This window comes from Pteropus vampyrus, unplaced genomic scaffold (assembly GCF_000151845.1).
Source record: "Pteropus vampyrus isolate Shadow unplaced genomic scaffold, Pvam_2.0 Scaffold222, whole genome shotgun sequence".
In the NCBI taxonomy this organism is placed as follows: Eukaryota; Metazoa; Chordata; class Mammalia; order Chiroptera; family Pteropodidae; genus Pteropus; species Pteropus vampyrus.
In genome coordinates, this window is record NW_011889003.1 from 2,069,301 (window position 1) to 2,087,246 (window position 17,946).

The window sequence follows — 17,946 nt, forward strand, 5'->3', positions numbered from 1 at the left end:
AATGTTCACGTTTACCCATGGACGTTGGGTTATTAGGTAACACACAAGGCTTTCCATCTGGCCTTTGGACAGTGACAGGCTGCTTCCACTTTTTTTTCCTACTCTCAAGTTCTACTCCTTTAACTAAAATTGACTTTTCAAGGCCAATGCCAACTGATATACCTGAAGCCATATGTCCTAATATTTCAAATAACTTGTGTTTTAAATAACATTTATTTTATTTTAAATAACAGTTCAATTATGTATGGACAATGCAGCTCTGATATAGACATTCCCTGGGTCAGGAGTAAATTGATTGACTTTGCAATCACATGTCTGTTAAAATAAAACTTCCATTGTGAGCTTTAAAACTTAAGAAATCCTTCCTTGGATATTTGACATTATGTTACTGAAAATGAGAAACAAGATTTTAAGCTAGTTCAAAACTGGAAACTCACAGCAAAATTCTATTTTATATTTTATTTTACTACATTAACTCAACAAGATTATGAGAGAGTATGCAGTAGTAGATAAAACAGATAATCTTTGTTTTAATAGAGGATTCAGTTGAGTAGAGGATGGGGAGAGAACAAAATATAAACATACATTTATAAATAAAGCTCTATAATAACATCAGGAAAAAAAAGAAAACCATATTATATGAGAGAATAATATGGTTTCCTTTTTTCCATAATGTTGTTATAGAGGTATATTTCTTTAGAAATATACCTTCTTCTTTAGATTGGATGACCAGGAAAGGCCTTCTGGCTGAATTCTAAGGTATGAGGAGTCAGCCATGACAAAAGATAATGAGGCAGAAAAGAATTTGGCCTCCTTAAGGAACAAACCAGTGTGGTTGCAGCCTGCTGATCAATAGGAAATGTGACTTGTGATAAAGCTGAAGAGGCTTGCAGGCCTCTTCACATGTTTGTATTTTATTGTAATCCCAGTGAGAAGACATTGACAGGTTTTTAGGAGGGTAGTGCCATGACCCAACATATATTTTTAAAAGATAACACTGGCTGCTTTATGGAGAATGTCTTGGGGGCAAAAATGAAAGTAGCTTGGAATAAGATTAAAAGAAATGGATAGATATGAGATATTTTAAAGATAGAATCAATGGAATTTCATGGTTGGATGAGACGTGGTATACAGTAAAGGAAAGTAAGGAATAAAAGAGAATGTCCAAATTTTTGGTTGAGCAACTATTTGGTGATGATATCACTTATTAAGAGAGGGAAGATAAGAAGAAAAGCAGATTTCTGTGGGAAAAAAATTGGGAAGTCTGTGAGATATGCTAATGGTGATGTTAGATAGACAGTTGTCAGCTCTGCAACTCAGATGAGAGGTCTCTGCTCAGTAATAAATTTGAGTAAATCTTTATGGTTTATAAAACTGAAAATGGAATTAGAGGAAAAAAATAATGAGAGAAGAAAGCCCAGAACCCTAAGGGTGTGTTATAGATGTTCAAGGTAGAAATCCGATAGAAGCGGTGAAGTCAGCCAAGAGGCAGAGTGGCCAACTATGTAGAACACTGCTTGGGGACAAGTAAGATGGGGACTTGAAAGCCCTGTTGGATGTGACAACAAGGTGGTCATTTTGGACCTTTTAAAGAGCAGTTTTATTTTTAATTTATTACGTTTTTGTTGGTTTATTCTTTTTTGTGTCATTTTGTACTTCTATAATTTAATGCTTCTGCGTGTGTGTGATAACCAAAGTAATTTATCTCCAGATTTCCCCGTTTTCCTGTTGAATGCTGTGCTTTTCCAGAATTGTGTGTTAGAATGTGAGAGTCCTACAATTTGTCAAATTAATGTCCTGTGATCTTGAAAGCGTGTTATTATTATGGTCAAAACAAGAATACTTAAGTTGTCTTTATTTTGCTTTAGTGATGATAACTTAAATGCTTTTGAGTTGCATACACATGTTCCAAATACATGCTGGTCTATTATTATCTCTTTATTTGTAATTACATAATATTACTTAAGCTGTTTCTTTAGTTTTTCTATACTTATCAGTTCAAATAATAATTAGTAATTGGAATTAATAGATTTAACCAATGGTCAGTTAATTAGTAAATCATACTATTTACTACTTCTACTGTTTAGCGCTGTACATGCACATAATGGCATTCAATAAATATTTGTTAAATATTATTTTATAATGAATGGTTGAATGGTCAATCAGTTCTACTGTGCTAGTAGTTGTCTTCGTTAAACATTTTCAGTAGATTACCTTTCATGGGAATATATTCATTGGCCCTTCATATATATTTCTGTAAATAATTATTCAAGATACAGAAACATAAAAAGTTTTTAAACCCATGAATTAACTATAGAGGCTTCACCAGATCCTACCACCAATGGATATGTAGTCTTTTATCTTTCTTGTACTTTAGCACAAGGGTCCCTGACCCCCGGGCCATGGACTGGTATCAATCCAGTCCATGGCCTGTAAGGAACTGGGCCACACAGCAGGAAGTGAGTGGCTGGCCAGCTAGCAAAGCTTCATCTGTATTTGCAGCTGCTCCCCAGCACTGGCATCACCACCTCAGCGCCACCTCAGATCATCAGACATTGGATTCTCATAGGAGTACTGGTCCCTGGTACCAAAAAGTTTGGAGACCACTGCTTTAGCACATGTGAAATGGGGCTAGTACTGACCTGTTTCATAGATATGTTTTATACATGATTGTATACTTGAGAATACATTTAAAGATGTAAAACTATTTGGGAGAAAATCACTGTATTAAACAACAGTATTTTGCATTACACAGACATATCTAAAAATATGGGAAAGGTGAACCGCGAAAAATACTCTTTTCCTCTTCTGGGGACGGTGTCTGCAGACATTCAGAATGGTCTAGCCTTTGAGATACTGCCGGAAGCTGTCCTTCAATACATCCTCTAACAAAACTAGGCTGTTCCGAACCCCCAGTGATAGAATTATTTACCTTTATACCAGGATAGTTGGGAAAGCCCCCAAATCTGCATGTAGCGTGTGCCGAGGCCAACTTCACAGAGTTTGTGCTGTGAGATGTAAAGTTCTAATGAGGTTGTCTAAAACAAAAAAAAACATGTCAGCAGGGCCTGTGTTGGATCCATGTGGGCAAATGTGTCTGTGACAGGCTTAAACGTGCGTTCCTTATTGGGGAGCAGAAAATCATTGTGAAAGTGTTGAAGGCCCAACTATAGAGTCAGAAAGCTAAGTTTAAAAACGAAGCTTTTTTGAATAATAAAAGTAAAACAAAACAAACAAACAAAAACCCATGGGAAATGCCTAGTGTAAGAGCCAGAAAGTTTAACAAGGATTCTTATAATATGTTAAACATTGTGATTGACAAGACTGTCAATAGTTGTTTCATTGGCATATATTTTTAACTGGTGCACACACAGAACGTTATAGAAAACATAATTTGGAGAATTTTTCTTACAGTTATGATCATTATAGTAAAAAATACATGTTGATCAATCTCATAAGGTTATTTAGTTTCCAAAGTTGTTTTACATTTTTCTTAAAGGATTCCATTATGGAAAAAAATATGATCTTGCTTTCTCACAAAAATTTGTATTGAAATGAGTGAGGTAATGTATGGGAAGCAAAGAAGAACTTCAGTTATAGGGGCACATTTCCCTCCTGTCATTCAAGTCAAAAGTTCAACTACAGATAAGTCTAAACAAAGGAGACATGGTTCAACAAATCCCAGGTAATCATAGGGTCAGAGTAATAATCAAAGTGAGACTGAAAGTAAAGTTGGAATAACTCTCTGGGTGGAGGTGGGACTCAGATCTAAGAATAATGAGGTGACTGGAGCTCTGGCTCTGAAAGGGACTGGGGCAAGCTGTGTCTTAGAAGATCAGTTGACAAGAGGCTGTTCACCTCATGCTATGACAATTTTATTTACTTCAGAATGCTCAGGTTCTATGACATGCACCTTCTAAGTGGCTATAGAAGGCAAAAAATTTACCCTTTGTCAGCTAATCTTAATCTGTAATCTGAAGTTGACAATAAAAATGAATCATTTTTAATAAATGAAATTAGAAATAGTACAAAAATTTTATATACTTTTTAAATTGTAGTTACCTTGAATTTCGAGAAAACGCGTAATGATTACATTTTTAAGGTCCCTGTCCGTGAGAAGTATCTTTGTGTTTATTCATATAGAATATAAAAGTTATTAAGATACAGAATTTTTATTTTGCCTCACCTAGAGATGTAAAATGTTTCCTCATGTGAAAGAGCATAATTTAAAATGAAATAAATAGCTTGTAACAGTGAATCATGAAGCAATGACTTTTCTAGACGTTAGATCAATGTCAGATATAACCACACAAAAAAATAATGCATAACAGGAAATAAGGAACTCAGAATTCTGCGCCACAGTTTTTCTATGTCCAAATGCTGGTAAATGGTGGCTAGACTATAAATAAACATTTTCACTTATTCAGTTACTGTAAATCATGGATCAAGACCTGTGACCCCCTCCCCAAATGCCCTTTCACAATTTGTTGTCAAGTATGGGAAAGGAGGTGGGGATTTGAAATGCTACTCTGTTAGGTGGTTGAGTTATAGAATGAGTTGCCAAACAGTAGAATCCAAATTGTAAAACAATGGTCAAGGAGAAGCATTATAGAATATTCCCTTAAGTCGACACATTGTGATTTGCCTGTCTTTATAATTACTTGTATTTATTAGATTCTGTATGGCACCACGAATTATCCTCTTACTGAGATTGTTTTTACTGGGGAATAGTCCTCTGTCTTTTTAGACCTGAGCTTCTTACCTTATCGTGGGAATATAAGTAAAGCATATTAGCTGCAATCATTTTGAATTGAATTTTAGGACAGAAACCCATTTAATCTGTATTGTTATTTCCGATTATAGAGTTTCAGATCCACCAGACAAACTGTCACTGAAAGACGTCTTGTAGCAGAGTGCCTTATGTGGGAGTCAGCTGGTGATGAGTTGCTTAGTTTGCCTTCTAACTTGACCACTTTGCACACAGTCTTAACTGCGCGCCAAACATACTGAGCTATGAATCGAACTACCTTCAGGCAGCAGATCACATATGCCCAGGCTCAATGATATTTGTCCTGTGTCTGTATAAGTTGAATGTTTTTCATGGTTTTTTTTTAATGCTGTTAAAAATCCTGCAATTTTTAATGCTTTGATAGAATCCCCATTCTTCTCTACTGCCTTTGGTTTCTAACAACTTTAAATAACTTTGTAATAAATCTTATGCTTTCGTATATAATGAAAAATAATTAAGGTGACTGCAATTTAAAATTCAACTCGACAGTTAAGTCAAAATATCAATGAAAAATGTTAAATTTTCTACTTTTCTGTTAGCATGGTATCAAGCCGTATACACAATGTATAACCATTGATATCCAACCAATATATGATTCATTAAACAAAACAATAGTCAGAGGAAGTGTTTACTGCCATTTATGTCAAAATGAATGCATGAAGCTTAGCCAGTGAATGAAAAGAAAGAACAGGAACAAGTAGGAACTAGACTTCATTGTGGTTAAGACAATTCATCTATTTTCAATGCATACCTAATGTTATTCTCCTCACACTGTGGTGTTGAGTAAGGAGTAAATGAATGATGAGTAACTGAATACTGAATGAATAAATTAACAATGAATGAATAAGGCAGATTAAATCACATACTTTTGATAAATATTGTGTACTTATCATTGGTTCCTGAGACTTACATAAAATTTTTAGCTCACTAGGGAGTTTCTCAAATTTGGAAATGATCCTTGCCACTGCCACTGCCCCGAAGGACTGGAGTAAGAGAGGCCCTCATGAGGACAGCCAACCCTTACCATGTCCGAAGGTCTGGGAGGAGTGTAGATAGTATAGTTAGTATGGTCAAGTTAGTCTTCTGTTTTAAATTTCTTTCTCCCCTATTTTCTGCCCACCCAACATCCTTCAAGATGCAGCTCAGGTATCTCTTCTGTGAAGCCTTCTTTAGCCCATTTATTACTCTCTATTTTATGTCACTAGAGTGCCTATAGAACCTATCACAAATATATATACTACTTATTCTACTATATTGCATTTATCTGCTTTTCTGTGTTATCCTTCTTACCACTATCACTGTAAGATGGGGCAGATCCCCTCTGGTTGGGGACTCAAGCCCTATTCCCACTGAGAGGGTCCTTTGCTTCACACAGGAAGGAATTCAAGAATGAGCCAGAGTCAGAGACAAAGAAAAGTTTATTAGACAAGGAATAATGCTCTATAGAGCGTGGTCTTCTCTCAGAATCATAGAAGGAGACCCTGAGTGTTTGAGGCATTGGGTTTTTATCTGTTTCTTATACTACTGAGTATAGGGAGTAAAGGATAGAAAAATTGGTTGGGTTTATCTTTAACTTGTGCAAGGTACAGCTTAAAGCCTTTGTTTTCCTTTTTTCCTTTCATGGTATGGGTAAGCAGTTGTTAGTAATCTCTGTAGCAATCCTCCTTTGTTCTGTAGATTCCCGTAGCCTGGCTCTATGGCTGCTCAACGGGAGTTCTGAGTCTCACAGCACGTAGCAGGCTCTGAATTCCACATGGTTTAATGTTTAGTCAATCCGTGTAGTTCTCACACCTCTTTCCTATATCACCATCAGACTTCGAACTTCTTGAGGGCCAAACCCATGTTTTCTGTATATCTTACCCAAAGATTCTAGTAGATGGTCTGGCATATGATGCTTATTTAGTAAATAACTGAATGAACGAGTAAGTGAAGGAAAGTGTGAAGGCCATTGTACATTAGAAAAGAAACTAGCTGAATGACTGGAATGTAACAGTATTTCATGCACCTCTTTTCCTGGTCCTAAACAAGTTTCTCTAAATGTCACTCTTTCTAGCCTATCTATAGATCTTTAACTTATCATTGGCTGATGTTTAATCTTATCAGTGAAATAAAATATTTCTCTTTTTATATGAATATTTTTGTTTTTCTTTGAAAATGATATTTCATATGGCTGTTTTTAAACTTATATAGATGGTATGTAGAAGGTATGAACATTCTTTTTCTAAATTTTGGTATTATTTATCCAAAATGTTTGGTTTATGATTAACTCCATTTCATTTGGGGAAACATACTTTCAGGGGTGAGCAAATACCAATAAATTGCAATTTTTATGAATGTTTATTTTCTATTTTCTCTGGAGCCTGAGTTTATGTGGTTTTGTCTGAAGTAATATCTGTACAGTGACTTCTAAAACTTCTTGAGGACATTGGTAAAAGTTTTGTATTCCTGGTGACAGCTAAATGAAGATTTATACAAATATGCCATGTAGTAAAACCATACTAAAAGTTCCTGTTACAGATGGGAAAACAGTTCTTATTGGCAGTCCCATTGCCTAATTATTGATATCAGTGGATTCCCTTAAGCAATGTCACTTAGTAGGTAAGAGTATGGATTATAAGGCCTGGATTTAAGTCCTGGGTTTGCTACTTATAACAGTGGACAAATTACTTTATAGGATTGTGCATTAGACTTCATGAGCTTAAATCCTGGTTTTATTTCTTAATAACCTATGTGACCTTGGGCAGGAGACTTAGCCTCTGTAACATTTCTGTCTTACGATTGTGTGTTTCTAAAACGAGCTAATGTACTGGTGTATAATTGTTTAGAAAAACGCCTGGCATGTGGCCAGTGGGATATAAGTGTTCGATTTCTCCACTAGCATGAGAGCTCCATGCACGTAGTGATTTGATCTTTGTCTATTTTTGTTCAGTGCTGTATCCTCAGGGATTAGAATAATGCCTGGCATGTGGTAGGCACTGAACATATATTTATTGAATGAATATGCATCACTTTTTTTGTCTGTGAAATGAGAATAATGACAGTAGCTACCTTACAGGGTGTTGATGAAGATTAAATGAGGTAAAGTATATGATGAACATAACATTAGCCATCATCATTATTATACATAAAGAGTTCAAATATTTGTTCTTCTCTGTATTCTCTACCTCTTCTACTTTTGTGACTCATGACTTTGATCTTTAGTTTTTTCCCTTGATTCCTCTTATCACTCCTTTTTAGCCTGATTGATTAATACATTATTTTGCTTACTTCCATGGACATTTTCTGTTATAAGATAAAGGCCAATATTATCATAAATCTCATTACAGAAATAATGAAAATGCTGATCACTTCATCTTTCTTTTTTGTCTTTTTATACCCTAAACATCCTTTGACTTCATAGCCTTTGTTAAAATTTTGGGTGTAACATCTTCTATTCACTTTTAAAATTTGCTGTGTAAACACCAAAAATACTTTTAAAAACTGAAATCACAAAAGCTTACAGTTTATTGTGCCATATTGACATTAAGCTGGAGATGGCTGTACATTTTTGAAATGATTATATATTTTGGATTTCATATTCAAGTCGAGAGTGATTCCCCAAGACTATTACATACTTTTAGCAATTTGAAGTCAATATAAAAATGTTCACTATGTGGATTTTATCTCTCATGACTGAGATGCAAAGATATTTTGTTACAGCAAAATATATATATATATTAGGATTCTGAGGTTTGGTTTTGAATAAAACAATCCAAAATATATCCATAAATATTTTTATTTAGCATAGAATTATTTGCTGTAAAGAGAAGTGGTCCAAAGTGGCAAAAGTAATTGACATCATTATGAAGACTGAGGTAGAGATGAATCCCCATATTACCAAGAACAAATGTATATCGAGAGGAAAGAGTTTAGTTGAGTCTGCAGCATGGCTCTATAACTTACCCTGAGCAATTCCCAGCTCTTCCACCAACCAGCCATTTCTGAGTTCACTGAAAAACACTAAATGATGACAGAGTAGCAACAAGAGTGCCTTTACTTCTTTTTAACATATGAACATCAGGACCTTCCTATCTGTTTTTTCTGCTACTTCCCCAAGGGACTTACTTCCTCTTTGCTAGTAGTTTGTGTTCTCATCATCATCCCGTACATCATTTCTAGCATAGAAAAGGGCAAGGCTTCCAAAGGCACAACTGTGTTCCTCATTGAACTAATCTGTGGTCTGGACACTGCATAACTCCTTCATGTAATGAAGTATTCGTTTTTCATGTATTCACTTAAGTGACTAAGCCTCTATTTCAGGAATAAACTAATTTAACATACTGTAAATTTTAGTGATTTTTTTTTTTTTAGAAACTAGTACAAAAACTGATAAATAAATGACATGTAATTTTCTAGTCTTGTTAGAAGTGATGGACTAAAACTTACATATGGCTGGATAATATTGGTAATATTGGTATATTTTGATAAAAAAGGCAGATATAGATTTAACTTTGGTATATATAGTTTGGTTAATAGGATGAACATTATGATTTTAAAGATTTAGTTACAAAGTTTATTTTGAACCAATAATTTACTGTATAGTTCACATTCTATCATCTGTTTCATGTAAGTGTATATGTTACGAGATACTTGTGACACAGTCAGTACACAGGGCACTGAGCCTGAAATAAGGTAATCTCAGTTTGAGTCCTGCTCTGCCACTTTCTAGTTAAGCGAGTCACTTAATATTAGTGAGACTTTATTATCTCATTTATAAAGAAGAAATAATGATGACACTCTCAGGATTGATGAAAGAATTAAGTAGCATAATTATGTGATGTGTTTTATATTCATCATATATAATGCTATGATAATATATGCAAGCTTTTTCTCTATATATATTTTCTTCAAAAAGATGATTTTTTTATACTTAATGGTGGAAGCTTTTTTCAAGACCTTATTTTACTTTTAGAAGGCAATTTATCGTATATGTGACTCACTTTTTTTCTCATCTTCTGGTGAATAAGAAGGTTAAAAATAATTTGAATACTGAATTATAATGATTCTGGAATTACACTTAGTTTTATATAATGACTATATAGTGGCCCATCATTTGAAGACTACATCCAAAGCCATTTGAATGTATATTCTGGTATGGAAGAATAACATTTCCAATCTTTCATCAGTAGTTTATTTTCATGTAAATTTTAAAGTTGTTTTGGGGATGGTAGTACTTAGAATAGAATAAGGGATAACAAATAAATGTTAAAAATATATAAATCAAAAATATTAATATAATATTTATTATATACATAGAAAAACAATTGAGCATAGGACCGGAAAAAGTGGAATTGTAAATTTTCTCATTAAGTTCGGTATATTCCACAAGTTATCATTCGAACTAGAGGTCTCTGGCCATTATTGTGGTTTGTCTCTCTGGCATCTGTGTGCCAACACTCTTTCTTTTTTTCCATGTAAAGCTTTCTTTCCTGAAATAAGGTGCTTTTCTTCTCTAGTTCACTCTAAGCCTCCTTGTGCCACTCTTCTATCACTGGTCAATATCTCTAAGATCCTAACTATAGGAAAAATATCAAAAACTTCCCAGGACAACCTTGTTCTGAAACTGCAAGAGAGAAGTGATGCTCGTGTAGAAATAGGTGCGTGTAGACTAGTCCAGACTAACCTCCTCTTGGCGTATTAAGCCAGGTCATATAAAGCCAGAAGGCAGGACTCAAGCCACTCAGGCATGACCACTGATTCAGTTCTTAGATTTCCTATCCCACTAACCGCTAATGGAAACCCAAGATACTCTTTTCTAAAATGATTTTCAGCCATCATTACAATGTCCCTGGATGCCAAAATAAAAGTTTTTAATCCCCAGTGATATTTTCCTAAGATTTCCCTACTCAATTCCTCTTCCTTGTTGATATTTTCCTCTTGATCACAACTCAGTACACATATATGTACACACATACACATGTACATTCATATATATTTATGAAATAATACTACAATTGATGCAATAACTACACTCTGATATTTTTTTAAAATGATTAAAACCTAATGTTATTTTCCTTACTCACTAAAAATTTTGACCTGCAGTTTAAAAAAAAATAGATGACATTCAATAAAGTCCTTTCAGTTTCCAAAAATCAATGATTCTCGTTATTCTTACTGTGAAAATTTTATTTAATGAAAAAGTTTCTGTTCTCTGGATAAAAGCAATATGGTATGAAAAAGTGCTCATAGAGTTCCTGGTCTTATCAGTGTTGAATTGAAATGCTGATATTTTAGGAAGGTAACTAATAAACAGGAAATCAAACTAAAAGAGTTGTAGGAGTATTAATGAGAAAAGACAAGGCCTATCAGAAAAAATAGATGCAAAAAGCCTGGATGATCCTGTGTAAGCAACCAGAAGTTGTTATTACATGATAGCAATCTTATTTGTACTGAATATTTCCTAATTTTTACAAAGATTTGAGAGAATTATTACTTATGTGCATTTTTGTACCTTCAAAATTGTGTCCAATGGTCTAACTCGTTAACATACCTAGAAGGCCACATGTGATCCTTCCCCTTCTCTGCGTCTTCTCTCTCTGATTTCCTTTCCTTCCCACTCGCTCACTGTACTCCAGCTACCCTGGCCTCTTTGCTGGTCCATGGACGTACCAAGAGGTCACATCTTGGGGCCTTTACACTAGAGGTTCTCTGCCTCAAACTCGCTCTCCTCCTCACCTGTCTGAATGGCTAACTTCCACAACTTCTTCGAACCTCTGTTCCAATGTAGTCACCCTGACGGCCCTTCTTTAAATTGCAAACTGTCCCATACCCCTTATTTTTTCCCATTTGCATTTATCTCCCTCATAACACTATATAATTTACTGATTTATTGTGTCTCTCTCTCTGTAGAATGTAAGCTCCCAGGGATTTTTATCTGCTTTGATCACCGTGGTGTCCTTAACTACTTAGAAAGTATCTGGCACATACTAGGAGCTTAATTAATAATAATTGAATGAGTGTTTTAATCTCTCAGTGTATTGAGCAAAACACTTATGCATATATACTACTCAGGAAATACTTATTGCATGAAGGAACCATTTTAGATTGTATAATTTACGTTTTACAAAACACTTTTGAAAATCCCTGTTACACATACCCAGCAGTCAAGCTGTGACAAAGGACTGGAATCATTGCGCCCTACCTTCTCACCCGCCTGGGTAGGGAGGCTGAGAGGTCGAGTGGCTTGTCTAAGGTTACAAAAAGTGGGGTGGTCTTCTGATTCCTATGAAATGGAGTTACTGTTGCTTTACTTTCTGGGATGGAGATTTGCAGTTTGCAGAATGGGACATGTTATTTATTTTACTTACAAACTTTTGTTTCCGGTATATCTGTGTTGCTTCCAAATTTATGTTGAGGATGTTACCTTTTATTTAGACGTTAAAACCTTACAGTGTTTATTGTCATTCTTAGCAATGATAGGTAGCAGATTATTTAATTCGGAGAAAGAAAGCATTAAAAGTTCCTGAAATTAAAGCAATGTTGATAGACATCATAGTACTTTTTAGTGTTGGTGTATTTTCAGGCTCTTGATTGTTTTCTAAACTTTTTTTCCCTCCGTTGACTTTGTGTCGTTTTAATAAAAGGTAAAAGAGAAAGCTTTAATCCTAGGCTTTCGTAGAACCTGTTAAAAATTGGGGAGCCTTTGCGTAATTACTTGGAGAAAATTTCAGTAATTCCCGTCTATGCGTGAGGAGCCGTAACAAATCGTATGTGAAACCGAGGAAAGGGAAAGTGACTACCCAAAATTTGCCTGATATATTACCCATCTGTGATGCCTAACGTAATTGCATGCCATCAATCCCCATTCTCTGGCTTTAACCACGCGGGGGAAGAAGAGGAAACAGCAGGAGCTACTCGGGTCTGAGTAGCCCAGAACCTGCGGTGCGCGCTCAGGAGCCGCCAGCCCACGGAGATGCCGCCGCCCCCCGGCTGCTGATTGGCGGAGACCGCAGCATCAGCAGCATCTCCCTACGAGCGGAGCGCTGCGAGACTCCGGCAGCCTCAGCCTTCGGGATCCTCGGCTCCCTGCTGGCGACACCTCGGACTTGCCCTGCGAGCGGCCGTGTCTGCGCCCGCCTGCACTTGCATCCCCTTTCCTTGGCTCCTCCCCAACAAAGTGGAGGTCCCGGCAGCCTAGAAAGCCAGGTCTCCTCCGGCGGGGCCAGGGAGGCAAGGGTCGCGACCCCAGGGTCGCGCGGCACTATCCCGGCTTCCGAAGCGCAGCGGTCGCCGCGCCCCAGCCGCCAAGACGCCTCGTATCTTGTACCGCGGGAAGAGCGGGTCTTCGTCCAAGATGGGCCGGCAGGGCTTAGGGGGCGCCGGCGCTGCGGGGCGCTCCATGCAGCGCTCCCAGAGTCGGAGCAGCCTCTCCGCCTCCTTCGAGGCTCTGGCCGGCTACTTTCCCTGCATGAACTCCCTGGAGGAGGAGGAAGGAGGTGAGACTCTAGTTGGCGTTTCTGTTTACATCTCGCGGCTCGGAGAGTCGATGTTTGGAGGGCTGGCGGGGGATGGAGGGAGCTCCAAGCAGCAGTGTCCCTAGCCCCTCGGCCCTCGGGGGCTGTGCTGGGGGCCAGAGACCCCCAGAGCGCGCCCGCGGGGCCGAGAAGTTCTGTTCATTAGTTACTTGGAGAGCTCCACGGGCGGGCGTCGATTTGGGAAACGGCTTCCCTGGTGAAGTTGAATTGTCAAGTGCCTGGAAGTGGAATGAGGGGAATGAGGGTGGGAGGCAGGCGGCCCCTGTCGGGTGCACCCCGCTCTGTTTTTGTTTACCGCTGTCTCAGTATTAGCTTTTGGCCTCGAGGACAGAAATACTCAAAAATTAAGAAGGAAGGCAGCAGCAGAACTTTGAAACAGGAATCTCAAGATCCTGTGAAAACTCAAGATCCGGATGAAGGGAAGGGGCGATTCAATGGACAGATCACAGGTTGACAGTACTAAAGGCGGTTTGTGCAGTGGGGACTTGAAACTTTGATCACACAGCACAAATACTACGAATCTGACCATTGGTTTTCTGTCTCCGGTGTTTGAGTGATGCCTTTGTATTTAAACTAATGAGAAAAACAGGGAAGGGAACTCACCGTTTTAAACTTTTCACCAAGTTGTTTCAAGTCCTTCATAAAGTTTTGAATAACGACATATGTTTTCTTCATAAAGAACTTTCCTATAAGATTTAACAACATTAAAAATGTATTTTGTAAATCAGTTTAAGAATTGATGCTGAATGATAGCGTCCCAACATTTGAGCTACTGTTTATTAATTTATTGATATGCTAGTTGCAAACTATGTTCATGTTTGCCCATATATCCAGAGTAGGTTAGTGTTCATCATGTTAATGCCATTATTATATATAATAGGATTTATTTTGCTTTTCTTGTTGTGACAATAATGACTCATTATTAGGAAATCTATCTATAGTGAGCCCAGATTTGGACAAAACTACCCGTTAGAAATAAATTTTTTCCCCCTATTTTTCTCAGTGGAGAACAAGGAAGTGGAAGATGGAGGATTAATAATATGCCTGAAGGTAGTCTTCAAAATAATTCACTAGTTAAAGCTATCCCAGTTTCTTCTAGCTACTGTTGCAATATCAGTTTGCTGTAGATTAACACAGGTTTAATAGTAGAGCACTTCCCTAAACATGACTTTTAATTTTCATATTAATACTTTGCTGTTCTTGTTTGTACGTTTACATTTCACTTGTTTTCTATAATTAAATGTTTAATTTAATTATAATCTCAGGAAATGTAAAGAAGACAAGAAATTAGAAAATCAAGTTGAGTAATGGTGATTATAATTATAGCTAAAATTTTCAGTATTTATAATGAGCCAGGCATTGTTCTAAGAACTTGACGTATATTTATTCTCTTAGACCCACAACAACCTCATGAGGCCGTACGTGCTTTTTTTACCCCATTTCACAAACAAGGAAGCTGAAACAGAGAGAGGTTCAGAAATTTGCCCAAGGTCACCCAGATATAATAAAGTTAGCATTTTAACCCAGGTAGTCACCACCACCACCACCTGTGAACTCAGCTCAAGCTATACTGTTATTTGCGCATATTTGGCTACAATCACATACCTAGTAAGTGGTAAAACTATAACACAACCCCAGGTGTGCTTGAAAATACACATTTAAATAAAACACATTATCAGAGACTCGCTCCTCAATTTTTAAGTTTTACACTAGGTCTTCAGTCTTGAGTTTGCTTTAGATAATCTATCACATTCTTCCTTAACCGATAACTTGAAATGTTGGATTTACAAAATACCATTCTAAAAGCATTTTTGAGACAAGAAAAACTTATATAAATGTGAAGATTTTTCAGAATTTAAAGTACATTTGCTTAACCTTGGCTCATGCAGACTAATCTCAAAGGAAATTCCTACATCTATGCATGGGAAATTGGAACAGAGTTCTGTCCTATAATATGGCTTCTTGAGTTGCCAAGACAAAATGTTCCATAAGGAAGCCAGCGTTTTCAAAATGAAGCCTATAGTTTTTTACAGGTAATCAGAGGAGGCATTTCCCATAAATGAGAGGTCTTTCCACTGGTTACTGTCATTTTACAGCCAAGAGAAGAAATCCTAACTTACTTTTTTGATTTTAGGATACCCTTGAAAGTCCTGAGATTTTTTTTAGCGTATTTCAACATACCCGGCAGAGTTACAAAAGTTAGAAATCACTAGCCTGGCGCCACGCTTCTCTACGGTTTTTTTCTGTTGAGACACCCACACAGGCACATGAAGTTCGTGTGGATAACATACTCTAATGAGCCTACTCAGTAATGTGTTACTATAGTCATAACTGTGAAACCCATTCTGATTCATAAAGGAAAGTGAATCCATTGTAACCAGTTGAGAACAACTGGTCTGAAAAAAGCAGTGGTCTGCTAACTGTTGTGATTTGATAAATTAATCACTTCAATAAGCCAGTCTGATTTTAAAGCTAGTCTTTTGTTGTTGTTGTCTTTTCAGAAATAGTGCAATGGCTAAATAATGTCAAATGTACTCTGTCTTCCAGTTCCATATTTTTGTTTCATTTTTGTACAGTGTATCCAGACATTACCTTTCTCCAGAAAAAAATATCAAAAAGTTTATTGAGAGACCATATTCTTGTCATTCATTTCTTCAATCAGAAATATTTATTGAGGTGGTCCCTAAATTTGATAAATATGCTCCCTACCCTCTTAGAGCTTACAGTGCATAATACCTATGGAGAAAGATATTAATAGGAATAACTCTGTACTTATAACTGTGACAAGTGTTAGGAAGGTGAAGTAAAGAGCAGAATGAAGGAGACCCTAATTTAGGCGTTAGAAGGGGTGTCCTGAGAAGTGAGGGCTAAACAGGAACTGACGCATCAGTGAACGCGCCCAGTCACTCACATGCCTCCCACACACCTTTGCAAACTTGCCAGGGTCCACAGCTAGTAAGTGGTAGAGCTGGGACCTAAACCCGTAATCTGGCTCTGGACTTTATAATCCTAACTGCTCTGTGTATTGTTTCTTCATTGTTGTACTGGATTTTCTTTTTATATGCTATATTCTTGAAAAAATAAGTTCAATAATAATACCACCTATTGAGTACCTTCTATGTGCCACATTTCTTTGACTTCATGATAATTCTTCAAGGAAGTTATTATTTTCATCAGTTTTCACATATGAAAACTGACTTAGAGAAGTTAAACAACTTGGCCATGGATTACAAATCTCAATGGAGCTCACTTCAGTTAGGATGACAGGGGTGTTCCTGTAGGCAAAATAAGTTACAATTATTGACTGGACTTTGTAGTGTCTTTTTGTATGTTTATAGTTCTTTTTTATTTTATTTTTTGCTTCCTTATTCTTGAATTTATTTCAGATAAGTATTCTCCAAATCTCTGAGTAGTTTTGTTTTGTTTTTAGTAAAAGTAATAATAAGAGTCCCTTACATATTATCTAACAGTTTATAAATTGTGTTTACCTATTTTAGCATTGAAACCTATATATTAAATATTTCACTGTGGAAACTACTTGGGCCCAATATTGAGTCTGCCTCCTTAATATAGGGCATTTCTATATGTAACAGTTTTAAACATTACAGACAATTCTAAGAAAGAAGAAACTTCTTCCAGGAAAAGCTACTATTCTTAGTAGGAAAAGCAACCTCACAAGTTCCCATCCACAGATCCAAGGGCAAATGGTTAGGGTCATATAATGTAGAGAAATGGCACATATCCTAATACTTGGTAGATCTGGTTTCTCAGAGGCTATATCCATGTTCCCTGTGGTTCCGGGCTAGCTATTCTTGTTTAGTTATGTACATATGATTTGTGCTGAATTTGATTTGCTTGATTTTATGACCTGCTTCTTTGGTTAAAATCATACAGGAGAGATCCTCATGAGTTAATAACTATTTATCTGAATAAATTAACTCATTTAATTTCTTTTACATGCCACTAACTTGAAAATTTAATTATAGGAAAATAATCAAAGAAACTGTTTAAAAATCGCCAGAAAAACTGAGCAAAAGTTTCTTTGCATGCAATAGTGAAGCTATGAGAAAATAATATAAAAGGAACTAAATAGACTGTAATAGGAAAACTTGTTTAATTCCCCCCTCACTCTTTTAAGAGATTGTGCAACCAACAAGAAGAGTATAAAAGACATGATCATATTCTCTAATCTTTGTGTATAGTAAATAATACACTTAATTTTTAATAAGCAGTTCCATTAATTACAATGGAAATTAGCATTTTGCCCATGTTCTATTGGAATAAAAAATTCTCCGTACACTTAAATGTAATCCTCCTAAGTACAGACGTCATGCCCAGTACAGTAGGTTTCCAGTAAATATCTATTAATAATAACAGTATATAGACCTACCATTCTTTGCAAGCTGAATATCAATATAACTGACTGTTATCCATTATATTTGTACTGTTTTTAAATTATAATATGTGACCTAGACTTTTTAAAATTCAATGATTATAGATTTGCCCATCTTTACAGTGCCAATATTGGGGGCAGGACATGGGTAGACAGTTATAGTCTAAATATGTATTTTTTTTAGGGGATATTATTTTCCCTAGATTATAATTGATTGTGTATAGTAAATCATTTCATAAATGAGTCCATAC

The 17,946-nt window shown here is 36.4% G+C and overlaps 1 protein-coding gene across 1 annotated transcript in view; it reads left to right on the top strand.

Annotated features, from left to right (window-relative positions):
- Positions 1–17,946, top strand: part of RIMS2 (regulating synaptic membrane exocytosis 2) — a 579,688-nt gene that overhangs the window by 539,473 nt on the left and 22,269 nt on the right. The window contains exon 28 of the mRNA XM_011373284.2: positions 12,966–13,263. Within this exon, the coding sequence (XP_011371586.2) occupies positions 12,966–13,263 (298 nt within the window). The remainder of the gene's footprint in view (positions 1–12,965; positions 13,264–17,946) is intronic.